General features: G+C 56.2%; 4 protein-coding genes across 4 annotated transcripts; 3 read left to right on the top strand and 1 right to left on the bottom strand.

Moving 5' to 3' along the window:
• Positions 1–2,748: 2,748 nt before the first annotated feature.
• Positions 2,749–6,554, top strand: IE81DRAFT_292394 (hypothetical protein; the record flags this gene model as incomplete). The annotated part of the gene is made up of 13 exons (XM_025511957.1): positions 2,749–2,829; positions 2,904–3,038; positions 3,116–3,578; positions 3,648–3,706; positions 3,778–4,543; positions 4,615–4,759; positions 4,822–4,906; positions 4,980–5,180; positions 5,247–5,345; positions 5,413–5,653; positions 5,724–5,749; positions 5,819–6,016; positions 6,090–6,554. The coding sequence occupies 13 exons, from the start codon at positions 2,749–2,751 to the stop codon at positions 6,552–6,554; spliced, it is 2,964 nt and encodes a 987-aa protein (XP_025368263.1).
• Positions 6,555–7,283: 729 nt separating this feature from the next.
• Positions 7,284–10,488, top strand: IE81DRAFT_324928 (hypothetical protein). The gene is made up of 3 exons (XM_025514372.1): positions 7,284–7,981; positions 8,085–8,749; positions 8,843–10,488. The coding sequence occupies exons 1-3, from the start codon at positions 7,616–7,618 to the stop codon at positions 10,248–10,250; spliced, it is 2,439 nt and encodes an 812-aa protein (XP_025368262.1). The 5' UTR covers positions 7,284–7,615; the 3' UTR covers positions 10,251–10,488.
• Positions 10,489–10,517: 29 nt separating this feature from the next.
• IE81DRAFT_324927 (hypothetical protein) lies at positions 10,518–11,396 on the bottom strand. Its single transcript, XM_025514371.1, has 2 exons — positions 10,991–11,396; positions 10,518–10,901 (listed from the first exon to the last, which is right to left on the bottom strand). Exons 1-2 carry the CDS (start codon positions 11,195–11,197, stop codon positions 10,563–10,565), a joined length of 546 nt encoding a protein of 181 aa, XP_025368261.1. The 5' UTR covers positions 11,198–11,396; the 3' UTR covers positions 10,518–10,562.
• Positions 11,397–11,708: 312 nt separating this feature from the next.
• IE81DRAFT_324925 (hypothetical protein) lies at positions 11,709–14,802 on the top strand. The gene is made up of 4 exons (XM_025514370.1): positions 11,709–12,578; positions 12,665–14,240; positions 14,313–14,513; positions 14,587–14,802. Exons 1-4 carry the CDS (start codon positions 11,968–11,970, stop codon positions 14,629–14,631), a joined length of 2,433 nt encoding a protein of 810 aa, XP_025368260.1. The 5' UTR covers positions 11,709–11,967; the 3' UTR covers positions 14,632–14,802.
• Positions 14,803–17,520: the final 2,718 nt, after the last annotated feature.

Here is a 17,520-nt window from a genome sequence, read left to right as displayed (position 1 = left end):
CTCGCGAGATGGACATGCGACACTTGTTCATGAGTTCAGCATCAGTTCCTGATGCGAGTGATGACCCTTGAACCTTAAATCGCAAACGTCGAGGCAGAAGCGTCTGCTGTGTGCAACACCTCAACAAAGCCTCCCATCACGATGACACGTCACGAGGCTGACATGGCGACTCCAGACCATGCTTTGGAAGTGCGAGTTTCAGTCCTGATCGAGAAGCACGCAGCTAGGTGCTGTAGACGAGCCAGGCCGCTTCGATCTAGCTGTCGCCTGAGCCATAACCTGTGTGTGACCGGGTGATTCGGCTCCCAAGTGAATCCTTGCTCAGTGAATCCTTGCTCGAGACCGCACGCGTCCAGATTCATGTTGTGGAATCAAACGGAATGTGGGAGCTGCTATAGCTGATGAAAGCATGATCGCTGCTGCTGCGACGTCGGAGGTGTCAATAAACACGATCGAGAGAGGCAAGTTGCTGCAGGTTGCTGCAGCTTGCACTCGCGGGCTTATGATCTTAGACATCCGTGTGCCCTGCAGCACGCACGCGTACACAAACACGTGGGTGCGGGTATAGGGCCTTCCAGCATATGGACAATAAGGTCGCGTGCGTGCAGGCCGCGTGAGCCGTTATTCACGATTGTGCCATGCATCAAGAACAAAAGCGTAGTCTAAGCTTACGCGAAAGCCTTGGTTCGGAACCCTCAAAAGGCAAGCTTCTCTGATGAGATGTGAAGGGTGGTGGTGCTGATGAGAATCTGGCCCGAGGTCGATGAACGTCAGGAGGGCATGCGCAGGCGCCTGACAGGAATTAATGTTGCAAAGCCTGGGCTGCAGCAATGATCGAGGGGCAGCTGAGCGCTGCAACGCGCGCGTCTAGCAGGCTGCGACCATCATCGAGGCCACATTCGTGATTGCAACGACAAGCCTCTTGCAAGCTTCGGAACGCGGTACCAATTCATGATTAAAAGTGCTGCGTGTGCTAAAATCACAGCTCTGTCATATATAGCGCACTCATGGGCATGAGTGCGGATCAAAGAGCCTTGACTAGTGCTAACGCGTCTCGGTTTGGACCGCGAGCAGCTCACACGCTCGGGTGAAAGGTCCCTCCCTACCCTCCCTCTGCTTCAATCGCCTTGACGAAGGCTTGCTTGAGCCCCCTTCTATGCCTATGCCGAAGGAGGGCGAATATGGACGTATCGCCCAGAGTCGAGATGCTTGCGTGCTTGGCGAGCATCCAGTCACGAAGTCACACTCGCGAGACCAGTTTGGATGGTGAAGGATCACAAGTGACAGGTATATGAAAGTCTGATCCAAACCAGCGATCACGACCAGCTTTTACGCCCACGACGGCCCTTCTCCTCGTCTTCAGGAATCCAACGGCCCCCAGTCATGAGTGCACCCGCTCGCTCAGTCAGGGTCGTTGCACAAGTCGCAGCGCATGCATCAGAGAAATGCCTCGCGGGTAAATGCCGCAGGGTTGGATCTTTTCGCGCGTGCATGCGGAGGAGGGGGCGGTTCATCTGTGCTGCAAGCCTCATGCGTGGGTAGAGAAGCCGTGTGACACGGTGTGAGAATCAAAATTGAATCTGACATCGCATCTGCAGCAGGTGCGAAAATCACGTTGATCTGAATACAATCGAAAATATGTATATATATGTGCTCTCGCAGCGTGGCGCCCTAGCTGGATGATTCTTGATTCGTCGTCTTCTCACGGCTCTTTGCATACATATCTTCACGATAAACGTGAATTGTTTATTAGAATGATTATTAGGGCAGAGCCCGAGGCCGCAGGCGCTCACTCTCGACTCTCGACTCGACTGGGTATTTGTATGCGTGCATCATTTGAAGAGGAGAGTTCCGCATCGTGCATCCTGCCTTCAGGACACGCGCCGATCGAACTGCTCGGATTGGTGCTCGATTAAGGTGTGGCTTGCTTGCTCGACCGCCTTCTTCTGAGTCACCAACATTCAAGATTCAGCTGCCATTTCGAGGGCACATACATCATCCCTGCTAGACTCATGACGCTCTCCTAGGCTGCATTCTCCCAGCGATGCCAGTGCGGATGCATGCTCGAGGCAAGTATTTGGCATCGCGCGACCTGTTCGCGGTTTGATTCCTCCGTCACAGAACGGAGGAGTGACGATCAGCTGGATGGCTGGACAGCGTTGGCAGTGGTCGACGATCAGGAATCGTGCCGGATACAGATTGCTATTCCTGTTTTCTACCAAAGCTAGCCTTTCCCGCCTCATATCGAATGTGTCTGAACATCTTCTTGTCTGCACATGCAAGAGCTCATCAATCCAGTTCGCACTTCATTTCGAGTCCAGCTCATTGGGCGCAAACTTGACACAGCTATACAACGGATCGATTCAAAGGCCCTCGCTGCTGAGAGCATGTACAAGCAATAAGTACCTCCTCTAGCCGTACTTGAAAATAATCAAGGCCCTCGAAGCCAGGCGCTGGACCGAAGTAGAATGGCCCCCATGTCCTGAGGGTCACGGCGCAGCCCCTCGTCCATGTCAAGCTGGGCAGAGGGAAGCCTACCGCGGTCTGGCCCGTCGCGCAGACGTGCTCCTCGGAAATTGGGGCCAGCCACGCCGCCACGGGGAGATGTGAAGATGTTCGACAGGCAGTGGCAGGATTTGACATGGGAATATATAAGATGGCACCTCCGCGTGTGGCGACACTCAGTGCAGCCCTCCAATCCATGTGCAACGTCCATCATCCCAAGCATCCATTCATTCTACCGCAGCAATGAACGTGACCCCGCCGGCATCCCCGCCACCGCCACCGCTACCGATCAATTCGCCACTATCACTGTATCAGCCTTGTCCAGTGAGTGGAGTCGAGATGTAAGATGATTCTTAACTCCCCGGCGCACCGCTGATTCTCTGACCTCGCCTTTTGAGCCTGGGTTGAGAGGCGACGATTGCAGTCAAGCTGCGTGCAACTCTACTTTCCAAGCACCGAGTCAGCGATTTCTTGCTAGCAATACCAGTCTGACTGGTTGCTCGACCTGTGCAGATGGATTTCGTGGTATCAATGTGAGCACTCGCGCTCGTAGCGCCAATTAAGAATAGACCAGGGCAACACTGAGCCTCTCCTACCGCCCCTTCGACAGTGCAACGTATGTTTCGGAGCTCAATCATGCGCTTCGCTGGCCAAGGAGTTGGGAGTAGGTGCAAACAATAGCAGCAACCCTGCTGTAACGTCGACTTCAAGTGCTTTGGGCCAGGGTCTTGCTTTGTCCACCCTGTCGTGCCATGCTCAACCTCGCGTCGTGCCAAGTAGTGTTCACTATGGTGAATGCAGCATCGACAATCCGACATTGAGCTCAGTCTTTCCTGGTGCTCAATTCACCATCGCCATCACGAAAGTAGGCAATGACGGGCCCGGCGACTTTGCTGCTACTGGTCTGGCGCCTTGGGACGCCCAGGCTGGAACCGCCTTGTCGAGCGTGTTTTTGGACGGCAAACAGCAATTCTACTGCCAAGCAAGCAGCTGCTCTGCCTCGAACACGACGACTCCGGTATCTCAGCCCGATGCGAAGTTCGGAACGGACAATTGGACGTGCCAAGATCTTAGTGAGCGTGCTTGGAGCTATTATATTGCTTGTCTACATGAGCTCATTACGCGATTACGATGGTCTGCAGCGTGCCACTGTATTCCTGGAACGACCTTTTGCAGCAAGCCAGGCCTTCAGCTGGACAAGGTGCGTTACCTCTTCCACGCGCGGCCCCTGGCCCGAAAACTCACTCTCCCTGCTTCCACTGGTGACCGCAGCTGATCAACGGACTTGACGGAAACCTTTCGCTACCCTGCGACTATGGTGATCCTGCCAATCCTTCGGCACGGACCACCTGCGCCTTCAAATCCGCCACCATCATGCAATTTCTAGGCGCGAATGGATTGCGACTCAACAACTGCTTGTTCGGAGGTTGCGTTTCGCAAAGCGCACTGCAGACCCTGTGGTCACAGGAAGCCGAAGCTGCCCGACTCAGCGTGAGGGGCAGTGGCAAACTATCCGGCAAAGTCGCTGGCGCCGTTTCCGCTATAGCCATCTTGATCGCTCTGGTCATAGCTCTACTGATGTGGGGTCTATTTCTTCGTCGACGGGCCATGGGTCAGCCTCGGCAAGATGCCCCTGGAGCTCTGGGACTGCGTTGGACTAGTATAGAGTACAAAGTCCGATCCAGCTCAGGCCTACGACGTCGCGAGGTTCTACACAAAGATAGCTCCACCATCGAGCTCCAGGAGATCGATGAGGATCCTGAAGTGCTGAACAACACCGGCGACGTGACGGTTTTGCATCCCATGGGAGGCGAGTGCGAGCCTGGAAGCCTCACGGTCTTGATGGGTGCGAGCGGTGCAGGCAAAAGCAGCCTCGTCGAAATTCTAGCTGGTAAAGCGAAGGATGGGCTCTTCAGGGGCAGTATCGCATACACTGTTGCTAGTGGAGCGCTCCTTGGCGAGCCTAATACCTGCGATCAGCGCACGTTGGCCTTTGTCGACCAAGATGACGCCCTTCCTGGCTATCTGACAGTTAGAGGTAAGCACCTGGAGGTGCGGTCGCTCTTGCCGGAGCACAACTCTCACCATGGCATTCTTCGCCCACCGCAGAAGCGCTTGAAGCAGCTTGCCAATTGGCACTGCCCGAGAACCGCACTCGCGAAGAGCGCGCACGTATCATCAATGATGTTCTCACGGTGTTGGGTTTGATCCGCGTTCAGCACAGACTGATTGGAAGCGCACAGAAGCGCGGATTGTGAGTATCGAAAGCACTCGGTGTCTTTGGTACCGCTAACAGAGACTTGCTCCGTACGATAGATCCGGCGGTGAGCGTCGTCGCGTGTCGATAGGATGTGCACTTGTGGGTCGACCCCGGCTTTTGATCTTGGACGAGCCCCTATCAGTGCGTGCGAATCGAGCTGGTCGATCATTTGTCGCGCAAGCTGACCCGAACGGATGTCACATGCATTCTACAGGGGCTTGATGCCATGGCAGCAAGCGCAGTGATGGATCTTCTGCGTAATCTTGCCTCGGGCCCTCATGGAACAACGATCTTACTCACCATACACCAGCCATCGTCGGACCTCTTCATGGCACCAGACCACGTCATGGTTCTTGCGCACGGACATGTTGTGTTTGATGGTGTCCCAGAGCAGGCCATTGACTTCTGTTCCAGGGTGAGTGTGGGCTTGCGGCAGATTCCACCCACACCTTTGAGCTGAAGCATGGCCCCCTTTCCGCAGCGAGGCATCAATTTGAAGCCTGGCCAAGGCGTTGCCGAGACCCTTCTACATTTGACAAAGGATGGTCCGGAAAGTGGAAAGCGTAGCCGTGGTTATTCTGTCACCAAGAGTTTGTGAGTCTGATTGCGGTTGCGCCCAAACGAGCCACGCGCACATTCTCTGACAGTCCTTTGTGCCCTTCTTTTGCACAAGCTTGGAGACTGGTCGTGAAAGCTCCGTGCCAGGGAAGCGCATCATCCACGAAGGCGTGCGGACGCAAGTGCTGACGCAAGTCATGGTGTTGTGTCGCCGACTTTGGCTTCAAACCAAACGCGAGCCGACTGGCGCAGTTGCCCACATCCTAGGAGCTGTGATCCTTGGCTTGTTCACTGGTGGAGCTTTCTTCCAGGTCAAGCTGACCATCGGGGGTGAGCCTGCACGAGGTAGCTTTGCCGCATGATCGAGCTCATCGCTTCTCTTCTTCGTGATATTGCACAGGCTTCCAGAACCGTGTAGGATCGATGGTGAGCGATCGTCTCAGCCTTTATGCTTCTTGTATTTTTATGCTAACCTTGGCCTGCCTCCGCCGCCAGTTCTTCACTCTCCTCTTGCTAGCCTTCTCTGCCCTTTCGGCCGTTACCGGCATCAATGCGGCAAGGACCTTGATGGAACGCGAGCGCGGCTCGGGAATGTACGGCCCTCTGCCCTGGCTTGTCTCGCACCTCGCATTCGACCTCTTCTTCCTGCGAGCCATTCCTGCCGTCATTCTGACAATCATCATCTATTGGATGGTGAGTGTTGCATTCGCCTTGATTGGCTTGACAGGTTTCGCTGAACGTGCGAGCCAAATAACTCCTTTTCCAGGTTGGTCTAGCGCACGATGCCGCACGCTTCTTCGAGTTCATGCTTATCACGATTGTGTTTGCGTGCGATGCCGGCATCACGAATGCCATTCTTGGCGTGCTGTTCCGAAACCTATCGACTGCCATTCTCTGCGCGGGACTTCTCCTCATCTTCCAGCTCGGCTTTGCTGGCTTTTTGCTCAATGTCAAGACTCTCCCCAAAGTGCTCAGGTGGCTTTCCTGGCTCTGTCCGATTCGTTACGCCTTGGAAGCTGTGGGCACCAACGAACTAGAAGGGCTATCGATTGTTGACAACTTGAGCGGCGTAGCTATCAACACCCCGGTCAGCCTGGTCGCGCCCGGGCTCTTTGGATTCACAGACAACGCCTACTACAGGAATCTTCTTGTTCTCGCCTTGGGCTTCTTGCTAGCCCACCTGCTCATTCTAGGTCTTGCCGTGCACTACCTTATGCGAGAACGTCGCTGATAAGACACCTTCATATCCAAACCCTGGCTGTTCTTCTCGACCTCTGCATGTGTCCATAATCATGACATTACCACCGCCTCATCTTACTTGAGTGTGCCTTTGAGCGCCATTTGAATGTAAATCAAGACTGTTGGCGGCTCGAAGGCTGTATGTAGCCTTTTGTGTCAGTGGCAGCTGGGCAGCGACGAGGTGCGAAGTGGTCTGGGAACCTAAACGAAGCGTGGCTGATCTTGCGTGTGGTGTCTGACTGCACTCTTGAGGCCCTCTCCACTCGAGAAGCGCCTGCAGATTATAGCGAGACGCTTGACCGGACAAGGGCTCGCGGAGGCGCAGCGTAGATGATTCTTGATTGGAAGCCGACCGTGAATATGTAAATAGAGGTGCGATGGGGGACGGTCCGGCGTGGCGCGAAGGCGCTATATATGTATCGGCAGGGCTGCTGATGACGTGGAGGCCTCCCCATACAGTCAGCAGTGGTGAGTGGGAGAAGATGCATCTTAACTGGGGCTGCTGCTGCATGGCGCCGTGGCTGCTCCACAGTCGCCATGCGCAGTCGTCGTGATGGCGCCTCCGCGATCAAGCGATTGGCATGCAGCGCATATGCAGCATCAGCAGGCACGCGCGAACGCTGCACGCCATGCAACCCGGCCTGGGCAGCCAAGCACTCTCATGCAGCCATGCAGCCGCAACAGTTGACCGCCGCTCCGATACAATCACATGTGCGCACCTCGGGTTGTCTTTGGAGCCATGGCCAGCCCTAAGTGAGCTGGCCTCATCAGCTGATGAACATCAGCTGATGGCAAAGTCTCCAACAACGCTCTACATCTTGTGTGCCACCAGTCACGAGTGCGAGTGCTTGTCTACAGTAGAGCAGTCACAGTAGCAGCTATAGGTCTGCTCGGATCTTCTCGAGTCTGCTGGCGCTGCCGCAACTGTCGATCTCGCCTGGCACATCAACGCCTCGTTGCCACCACCTTCTGCTCACCCAAATCACGATCCGCGGACGCCCAACCTCAAGCGAGCACGAACGAGCTTCAGAGACAAGTCTCTGTCGGAGCACAATGGATGGGGGCGATAGCTCAGCGCCTGTCTCTCCGCTCCCGGAGGCTAGTAGTCATCATCGACCTCGTCTGGCCGACATGTTGACGGGTCCTGCAGGAGCAGATAGGAGGAGCTCGTCTTCGAGTGCCCATGAGACCACACCACTCTCTGCCAATCAGGTGCAGCTCTCCATCAGATGTCCCTGTTTTGATCCATCTGGCGATAGGCCTTGTGTGCTCTCTGTGGGAAAGGAGACTACCATCGTGCAGGTCAAGAAGTTGATAGAGCGCGATTGGGCTGGGAAACCCAAAGCTGAAGGCATGCGCTTCATCATGGCGGGTCGGCTGCTCATGGATGATGAGCTTGTGGCAAGCTTGGAGACTAGCGTGAGTAATGTCACGTACTAGCGCAAGCGCTTCCAGCTCACTAGGACCAGGATCGCTACACACTTCGAGCATCGTGACTGACCCACGCTGCCCATATCTGCAGTCGACCGATGGCTCGGTGCTGCTTCATCTCGTGATCCGCCCAGATGTATGGACAGAACCAAGACCCATGCGTCAGCTGCCCAAGTCCAAGTCGCTATCTCGTGAATCCTCACACCATCGCGTATCTCCAGCTGCCGAGGCGCCCGTCACATCCGGTGCTACAACTCCTGCGCGTCCAAGGTCGCCAGCGCGTTCAAGGTCGCCATTCGCGTCTCGTCCTGCTACATCACTGCCGGCGCGCTCTCCGACATTCGGTGTCTTTCCCGTATACGCAACTTCGCAGTCTGGACCTCGCAACTCTCCCAGTGCAAGCAGTGCGCCTGCTTACCAAGCTAGCCAACGCTTCGCGCAAAGGTTGCCAAAACTTTACGAGCTCCTTCGTCGAGCTGGACCGAACGACCAAATGCTGCAGCAGTCGATGACAAGAATGCACGACATGTACGTCGATTACTATGAGCGACTTTGGCACGCCGTGTATAGCACAACCGAGAAGAGCAGCACTACACAGGGCCGCACTCAAATTCCCAACCATTTTACCCTGGACGCCGACTTTCGTCACTTCGAGGCCGTCGCTTTTGGCTGGGGACCTGTGCCCTCTGTCGATACTTTGCTTCTTCTGACGCCATCTTCGCAAAGCAGCACATTGCATCAGCGCGTGGAGATTGAGTGAGTGTCGAGGACCCGTTAGCTGCTTTGAAACCCCGCGCGTAGCCACGCCTACGCTGACCTTTCAGTTGCGTCATTGGCTTTCCACACTAGCGGTCTGCCATATTTGCTGCGCGTAGAAGAGAATAAGGCGCTTCGAGCCATGAACAAGCATCTGAACACGATTCGCGAGAGGATCCAGACGCTTGCATACGCCCTGGATCACATGAACGCGATCTCACAAGCTTCTACAGATGCGAGCGGCCCTAGTGGAGCTTCTTCACAGAATCCTCCGAGTAACGATCCGCGCTCTCCTGAGTATATTCGTTGGGCTATCGGGAACTTCACGCCACAAAATCCAGAGGATGCGCGCATTGTGGTCCGATCCATTCAGAGGGGTCTGGCCCAGACAGGTGCACGTGGCTTGGGTCTGGACCGACCTCCTGGCGCTGCGAACAATCAGCGAGTGATCGTCCGACCTGCGGCTTTGATGAGCAGGATTCTTACGGAGCTCGCAGTCATCGCTATACCGCTCGCGTTTCTCATCTTGAAACTAAGCATTCTGGTTTATGTCCTAACCCGAGGTGCAGGCAAGACCAAGAGATACTGCATCATTGGAGCGGCGGGCGTATTTGTCATCTACGAGGGTCAGCGCATGCTTGGACGCAGACGTCGTGCGCGCGATAGAGCCAACCAGGATAGAGCACGAAGAGCTCTCGACCAAGCTCGAAGAGCTCGTGGTGCGCAAGCGCAACGGCCCGGGACACCTGGTGGCACAGATCGAACGGGCGCGCAGCCGAACTCGACCGCCCAGCCTAGATCTAGTATTCCACCACTTCCAGCGCTTCGCGCGCCCAGACGCTTCACAGTGCAGGCGTCATCTCAACCATCGTACTGGATCGAACGCCTGGCTTATCTGAACTTGGCTCAGGAGGACGCCGAGCTGGGATTAGTTGCACACGATGCACCCACAGATCGACCCACAGGACCACCACCCGCGCGACCTACCGGGCTCTCGCATGGATTCTATGCATACGTGGTCTTGCCCCTCTTGCTCTTCGTAGGAACGCTCGTCCCAGAAATTGAGTCTCGACGCCGGGCAGCTATTGATGCTCGCGACAACTTGATCCGTTCCGCGGCGTTACTTGAAGAAGGTCGGAAGCATGCCATCGCAGCCCAGCAAGCCGCGTCTGCAGCAGCAGCAGCAGCTGAAGCCGAGGCAAAAGCATCAAAAGACGAAGCTTCTGCGAAGCACTCGCAGGCTCCTTTACGATCCGTCAGCCAGCGTACAGGCGAGGATGTCGGTACATCATCTGCACACAATCGTGGGGGTGCAAATTCTGAGCAAACCAATGATGAGTCTGGAATGCTACGATCAGAGTATTCTGAGCGTGTTCTCAGACAACGTGGGGCTGGTGGCAGGCAGATCAACATTCAAGAAGAGCTGGACGCTGCTAGGGCTGCTGCGGGCGATGGGGACGAAGAGGATCTTGACGCAGAGGAGGACATGGGCTTCTTCTGAGCTTAGCATGCTCCCACCAGTCTCGAGCTCCTTTGCAACTTTTCTTGGCTTTCAGAGTTTCTGCGACTTGGCTTGACCTCGGTCTTCGTCGACGAGCGTCTCCATTCCCGCTAGCATAATCGACATAAGCTATCTCATATCGTCACGTCCCAACATTCTTTTGTATCTACCACTTCGCAATACAAACACTACACGAGCCTTGTTCTGCAGGAGCTAGCTCCGGACCGTCTTGCTGATCGCCTGAAGCGTCTAGCCTGCATTGATGGTGGTAATAGTACAACAATTTCTTGCGACACAAACAGTCCCCACAGATCAAAGGTCAGACATGGGTGCGTGAAGGGCGGCCTCAAGCTCCTGGGTAAGTGTGGACGGCGTACAAGCATGATCATGAGTGCAAGAACGAGGCGCGATCCTGCAGACCAAAGCATGCGCAAGAACCTCTGAGCAGCTCACCTCTTTCTCCACCTCTCTCTCGAGCTGCTCCACCTTTCTGCTCAGCTCCAGCTTCTTGTTCTGCAAAGCCAGTACGCGCTTCTCCTTGGCTTCCACCTCTGCTATCAAGTGACTTGCCACACCGCTCGTTCCTTTACGAAGCTGAGCGGGCGCGTGAAGAGCTGCCAATTGGGCGTGTCTGGCTGTGACTTGCGCGTGCTATGTGATGCATGGGGCCATTTCATTGAGCGTACGATTGGGGTCAGTTCGCATGCAGACGAACAGCCATGCGAGGCATACGGGCTCACCTTGGTTCGCAAAGCTTTCACAATCCTCTCTTCCCTCTGCACAGCCTGCTCGGCCATCGGTATGAGCTCTCGTAGCTGAGGAGCGATCTCGGCGCTCAGATGATTCCTTGCGCTCCTAATGTCCGCCTCTGAAACGAGATCGAAATGTCTCTTGGACGCCAGCACCTTGGACAGCCTGTCGAAATCGGCTGTGGAGGCAGAGAGCATGGATACGCTGGATTCGAGCTGAAGGCACAAAGCGCGAAGGCATTGCGCAAGATCGAGGAGCGTCCTGTCAGTGAGCTGTTTGTAGATGTCGACGGTAGTTTAGGGAAGTGGCGAGACATCAAATCAGACTTACCGTCGCGCAGCTCAACTCCACGCTCGATACGCAGCTGGCCAAGCTGGATAAAGAGGCGGAGGGAACCGTGTTGACGGATGCTGCAGGGGCCAAATGCCCAGCTTGAGGGTAGAAAGAGGCGCGCGGATACGACATTATGGAAGCTGAGCGTGTTGCAGGATTGTGATCGATTGATTGAGCGGTGATGGTGGCTGATTGCGCGCTGACGATCGAGTGTGTATGCAGGAGAGAGAAGCCAGAATTGAATCACGAATGAACCACCCCGACTTGCCGCGCGACGCGTCGCTCACGTGCAACGACCGCTCGCAATCACTTTGGAGTCGTTGCAGACATGAAAGTTCGTGGTTGCTGCTCACAGCCCCGCATGCTATTCTCTGGATTCGTGATTCACGGATCATTCAAGATTCAAATTAAGAAATGCGAGGTGCCTATCACTTATTTGGTTCGCACTGCCTCCGCCATCCAACCTTCTTTCCTAGACTCGCAACTGAGCCGCGTATCGCGCTGCGCACGTTGATCCACATCACAGATCGTGCTCGCGGTCGGGCAGCTCATCCAGATGGAGCTCATAACGCGAGCTCCTTACAAGCCTACCTGCGTATCTTAGCTCGCCGCGCCACATTGGCGGATCATCGTCATGGCGCCAGTTACCACCGCGCCATCATCAGCGCAGGGATCTGCTCCTCTGCTGTCTCTCGCAGGCTCAGCTGGAATGCAACCAACTGCTCCTCTTCCTTCCCCAACGCCTTCGCCGGGCGTTGGAGCAGCGAGCACAGGAACAGCCACCCCATCCTCTCTCTCTCGTTTGACGCTAGGTGATAAGTTGCTGCTGGCTCAAGCAGTGCACCATGTCGGTTCAGTGCCTCCCGATTGGGCTCGAGTGAGCGCTCTGGTGCTCAATCACCCACTCATCAAGACTTCTGCCCGCATTGAGACTGTCTCTAAAGCCGGCTTCACTCTAGGAAGGGTGTTTGGCAGCAGGGAATGCGAAAGGGCTTGGATCGCGCTCATGCGCATGTATGGTCTCGTTTACCAGCCTGGAGAGACTCAAGCTCAATCCCAGTCGCAAAGCATGACTCAAGAGGACGAGGAAGGCAACGCTGTGCAGACCACACCCAAGAATAAGGAAAGCCGTGCTGCAGCACCAAAAACGGATAAGACTAGCCAATTGCAGTTGGCTCAACTGCTGTATGCCGAGCGTCTACTCGAGCTGAGAAATCAGATCAAAGAAAAGGAGGACAAATTTCGGTATGTAGCTACTCATATGCTGCTCGACCTCGAGACCTTGCTGAATTCATTTGAGTGGGCGACACCTTTTCCTTGGCTTCGGATAGAGAGCTCGTACAGGAAGTCGAAGCCGTCAAGACGGGTGCTCGCGACGATGCATTACGTGCCGAGCTGGCACTCAAAGAGGCTAGCGAGCATGATGATGGGGCAATCAGTGCTGCAAAGGAGAGCGTCGTTCAGGCGGACGGCGACGCTGAGGCTGTTGTCGCGTCGAACGAGGTCAAGACTTCCACAACCAGCACCACGGCTGGCCCTGCACCGTCAAAGCCTGCACAAATCAGCGCAACGGAAGCCGAGGCCCACGAAGCTCCGGAACGATCCACAGACTCGCCCGAACAGACCTCGGAAGCACCTCCTGAGCCTTCGGCGCCAGCATCCACCGCCATGGTGGACACTGCCATCCCCAAGTCAGCCGCTGCGTCCCCTGATGAAGGCGCCGCTGCTGTTGTGAAGCCCGCCGAAACGAGCATTGCAGGACCTCAGAGCAAGAGACCGATACCACCTCCTATCAAAACGTCGACTTCGTCAGCCGAGCAACCGGGCGCCATTCCCGCTGTCGTACTGACGCAAGATGGCCCGAGTACCCCAAAAGCGAGCCCACGGCAGAGGACTGTGACGGATGGCTCTTCGCTTGCGAGCCCTGCACCGTCTGTGTCTGCACTTCGACGTCGATCCGGGACATTGTCAGGTTCCCGTAGCGCGTCCCCCGCAGCCACCGACGATCGATCACAAAGCGCGTCACGACAAGAAGAGGCGTCAGGGAGCAAGGAAACGCGATCGGAGAGCGAAGCTACGAAACACGAGGAGCGACACGAGTCCTCTCCGTCCAGGCCGACCCCTCAGCGGGCTGGTAGCAGTGTACAGAAGAGAAAGAGAGCTGCGGAGGCTGTGGATATACCGGCAACGAGAGATGCTGAGCAGTCAGCGCGAAAACGCACTCGCGCGTCGACCAATCGACCGGTCGAAACGATTGCCGAGGATACTGTCGCTGAAGCGGAAGAACCGCCTACGCCCACTGTGGGTAGGCCGCGAAGGGGCGGCAGGACCGACTCGTCATCCAGAGATGTGGAAGGTGATCTCGAGAAAATTCAGTCTGCGACAAGCGCGAGCACTCCGGCTCCACCGTCAACCCCCGGGCCCTCCAAGCAGTTGAGGCGTAGCGGAAGGGCTTCTTTGGCTGGCGACGAGTCTGTGCCACCTACGCCGGTGAGCGCAGGACCCACGCGCAGCACACGTTCTCGCAAGGCAAGCCCGAGCGAGACTCGCGAGACCGTGACCAAAGTTGAGAGCGAAGATGAGCAGCAACGAGCTTCTGCGACTCGCGAAAGATCTCAGTCTACGATTGGTCTCGAGGAGCACAAGGAGAAAGAAGATGCAGCAACCCGCGCTTCGGTCAGTCTATCGCCCGTCTCTTCGAGGAGGCCGTCCAGAGGAGGTGGAAGAGGCAGGGCTTCGTCTGTCGCCTCGAGGGACAGTGGAAGAGAGAGATCGACTGGACCTAGTGCGAAAAAGGATGACAAGGAAAAGGCGAGGAGGAAAAAGGAAAAGATGCTGCTGATGCTTTTGGACGAGGTTTCGAACCATACGCACGGCAACCTGTTTCACAATCCCATCAAGGAGCAGGTGAGTCGGCTCGCGAGTCGGTTGGTGCTGTCTCGACGAGGTAGTTGACGCTTGACGACCGGCTCGATGCAGGATGCGCCCGACTATTACCAGCTCGTGAGACATCCGCTGGACCTCAAGACGATCCGTTCCAAAGTCAAAGACGGTCAGATTGTCAACTCTGCACAACTGAGAAGAGCCTTGAATCACATGTTTGCCAACAGTCTGATCTATAACAGGCCGGGCACAGAGGTGCACCGCATGGCCACGGAGATGCGCGATGCGGCAGAAGGCGTAAGTCTCTGGTTCGAGGTGTTTCGCTCAAGCATAGCGGCTCGGTACTTAGCAGTCCCCTCCACGTGCACAGATGGTGGATCAATTCGAGCAGACTCAGCAAATGTCTAGAAGGTAGACGCGGATCACGCTTCCCTCCGCTTTACTTCCTCTGCACAAGCATCAGCACACATCATGTCACTGATGGCTTTGGAGCTTCATCGATTGATGCTGAAGGGTGGTATACTATGAAACAAGATGAAATAGCGTGAAAGTCAAGTTGCAAATGAAAGGCCATCGTCAGAGGATGACTTGTTAGATGTGGCGTGAGAAGCTGAGCGCGCGGCCGAATGGGGGGCCGTGCAAATTGCAAAGCTCCATTCGACACCTCATTCGGGGTCAAAGGAAGAGGAACGACAAGAGGAAACGCTTTCCTCTCATTCTCGGATCGCGCTCCATCTGCTCGCAGCAGCTCTAGCAGCCTCGCTAGGAGGTCTAAAGCTCCTATGTCTGTCCAGACCAGGCCTGCTACCATCCTCTTGCATCTGCATTGCTGGCGAAGCGAGTCTCGTCGAGTTTCCCGAATCGGATCTTTGCCAGTCCGGTCTGGCTTGCGCAGCATTTTGAGGCGCGCTGGCCGTGCTGCGAGCATCCAGGGCAGGGTAAGAGCTCCTCCTCTGATCTGACAGCGCTACCTTCGCATCCGATGCTTGTGGGTCATCTTTGGCCGACCCGCCCAACTTGAAGGTTCTTCTTCGCCGAGGAGGCCCGGGTCTCTGCGCAGCAGCAGCGTCGTGCGAGTCCGACCGACTGTCGTACGAGCCCATCCTGGCCAATCTTTGAGATTGCACCTGCTGCATCGAAAGAGGTGCCGTCCCAGCATAAGCAGCGGAAGAAGCGCCCGTGATGGGCGTGCTGGATCCGCTGCCTCCCGGAGTGACGGGAGCGCTACGAACAGTAAAGCCTCGCGTGTCTAGCGTACGGGTATAAGGGCTCAGCGTATGATTGGAGGTGACCAGGTCGGCCAAGTGCCTAGACGCATCGATGGTCATTCTATGACCAGGCGGTCCAGCCGGGCTTCTCCGGCCGCCGGCTCCAGCTGCATTCAGCGAAGAAACGCCTCTGATCGTGCTTCCGTGCGACACATCGCCTACGTGCTCGTTGGACATGTTACCCGTCGGATGAGTGCTTGTGGGAGCCGTGCTGAGCGAAGGCGCGACGCCCCATCCGCTTTGCGACACGTTGCTGGACCTGTTCCAAGCACTCGATCGGCTTCTCGAATCGCTTGTGCCAGAATAAGAGCCAGAGACGCTAGCCGTCTCGGAACCGTACCCAGGTCTGTAGACTCCGCCTACCCGATGCCTGTACACATGCGACTTATAAGTGTTGGAGCGCGGATCCATAGGCTCGGGCTCAAGCGTTGCCAAAGAACCTTCTCCACCTGAAAGCGAGTTGTTGGAAGCGGAGCGAGGCAAGTGTGCGCTGTCTTCCCTTTCGGACAACAGCTCCAGCTCGGACTCTGCCTCTTGCCCTTGGACTTCGGCTTTCAAATCATCGCCAACGTAGCTGTCAGACTCTACGTCGTCCTCGGCCCAGGGCGAAGTAGGTGGCATGCGAAGCCTAGACCTAGTCGAACCGAACCAATCCGCTTCGCGAGTCGGCTCAACAGCCGGACTGCCGATGTTACTCCTGCTCGTCGCCCCCTTCAGGGTTCTGATGCTTCCGGCTCTGCCACCGCCGCCGGCGCCTCCTTTGACAGTGCTGCTAGGCGCAGCACTGACAGTCTTGAGAGATCGTGCCCTCTCTGCAATCTGAGCCGCCAAACGTGCTTCTCTGTCCTCTGGATCCTCGTACGGATCTTCGTCCGACACTTCGGGAGGTTGGATTTGAGAAGCGCTATGAAACACGCGCGGTTGCTGAGAACTCATGGAAGTGTCGCCAAGCGTGAAATTGGAAGCTCTATTTGTCTTGGCTGAGCCTGACTCGCTAGGCGGCCGTCCGTGCATAGAGTGAGATCTGACCGAATTGCCACGCTTGCCACCCACCGCCGAAGCCGGTCGCACGCTTCCGCGCAGCGTGCCCGAAGGAGAATTTGTTTCCAAAGCCCTCGCAAACAAAGAAGCAGGTCTTCTAGGTTTCGCGCTGCTCTCGAATGCATTCTCCGATCTAGGTCGAGGGTATCCGAACCTTTCGGGATCCACGCCTCTAGCCTCTTCAGTCGGATCTACCTCAACCGAGCCTTCACTCTCCGAATCCGGTCCATGTGGCATTTCATCCTCCGCTTCCAGAACATCGTCCATATCTTCCAATTCGAGATTGTCCAGCGTCTGGATATCGCTAGCCGGCGATGAGCTTCCTTCCTGCGCCTCGTCCTCCAAGCCATCTCGTCTTGATTCTTCCTCCGCCTCCTCTTCCAAGTCGTTGTGCGCCGCTCTAGCAAGCACAGAACTTGCATCGGGGCTGTAGCTATTGCCAGTCCACTCCAATCCCACCCCAGTGCTTCTCCGCGCTTTCGATTCCCTTGCACCTGCACTCGAAGCATCACCAGCATCAGAGTCGGGTCCTCTCGCCAAGTCTCTGAGGCCACCTTTTCCAAAATTGGCCAATCTGGCCAGACCTGAATAGGTGCTGCCCACCGGAGCTCTCAGAGCGTCAGGTCTGAGTCCATAAGTCGGGTCGTAAGCCATCTGGCCTTCCTCCTCCAAACCATACATGCTTCCGGTCGATACTTTCGTTCGAGGACTGTCGTCTGCAGCTGTGACCGAATCAGTGCCAAAAGCGAAGCGCCAAGCGGGCTCGGATCCATCGCGCGTCAACTCGCCTCCAATGGGCGCTGCCGACGTCGAGGCTGCTTTCGCATTGTGTCCCCTCGCGCCCCTGCGACCCGACGCTCTGACCGACTTTGGCGGTGAAGTGCCGGCTGCACTCGTGGTGGCTGCATTCTGTGTGGACACTCTAGATCTGGACTCGCTTCGCTTCTTATTGCTTGCGTTGGCGGGCAAAGCAGCACCTCGACGTGCCGGCGAAG

The sequence above is a fragment of the Ceraceosorus guamensis genome (assembly GCF_003144195.1).
Source record: "Ceraceosorus guamensis strain MCA 4658 unplaced genomic scaffold IE81scaffold_49, whole genome shotgun sequence".
NCBI classification, from domain to species: Eukaryota; Fungi; Basidiomycota; class Exobasidiomycetes; order Ceraceosorales; family Ceraceosoraceae; genus Ceraceosorus; species Ceraceosorus guamensis.
Note: the sequence above shows the minus strand (reverse complement) of the source record. Positions and strands in the feature narration are given on the sequence as shown.

What these genes read in the sequence shown, in the direction of transcription:
- IE81DRAFT_324928 (XM_025514372.1), top strand. Translation starts at nt 7,616, where the DNA reads ATGGATGGGGGCGATAGCTCAGCGCCTGTCTCTCCGCTCCCGGAGGCT. An exon ending in TGGCAAGCTTGGAGACTAGC is followed by an intron (nt 7,982 to 8,084) that starts GTGAGTAATGTC and finishes CCATATCTGCAG; the next exon opens with TCGACCGATGGCTCGGTGCT. An exon ending in CATCAGCGCGTGGAGATTGA is followed by an intron (nt 8,750 to 8,842) that starts GTGAGTGTCGAG and finishes TTTCCACACTAG; the next exon opens with CGGTCTGCCATATTTGCTGC.
- IE81DRAFT_324927 (XM_025514371.1), bottom strand. Translation starts at nt 11,197, where the DNA reads ATGCTCTCTGCCTCCACAGCCGATTTCGACAGGCTGTCCAAGGTGCTG. An exon ending in TGAAAGCTTTGCGAACCAAG is followed by an intron (nt 10,902 to 10,990) that starts GTGAGCCCGTAT and finishes TGCATCACATAG; the next exon opens with CACGCGCAAGTCACAGCCAG.
- IE81DRAFT_324925 (XM_025514370.1), top strand. Translation starts at nt 11,968, where the DNA reads ATGGCGCCAGTTACCACCGCGCCATCATCAGCGCAGGGATCTGCTCCT. An exon ending in GAAAAGGAGGACAAATTTCG is followed by an intron (nt 12,579 to 12,664) that starts GTATGTAGCTAC and finishes GGCTTCGGATAG; the next exon opens with AGAGCTCGTACAGGAAGTCG. An exon ending in ACAATCCCATCAAGGAGCAG is followed by an intron (nt 14,241 to 14,312) that starts GTGAGTCGGCTC and finishes GGCTCGATGCAG; the next exon opens with GATGCGCCCGACTATTACCA.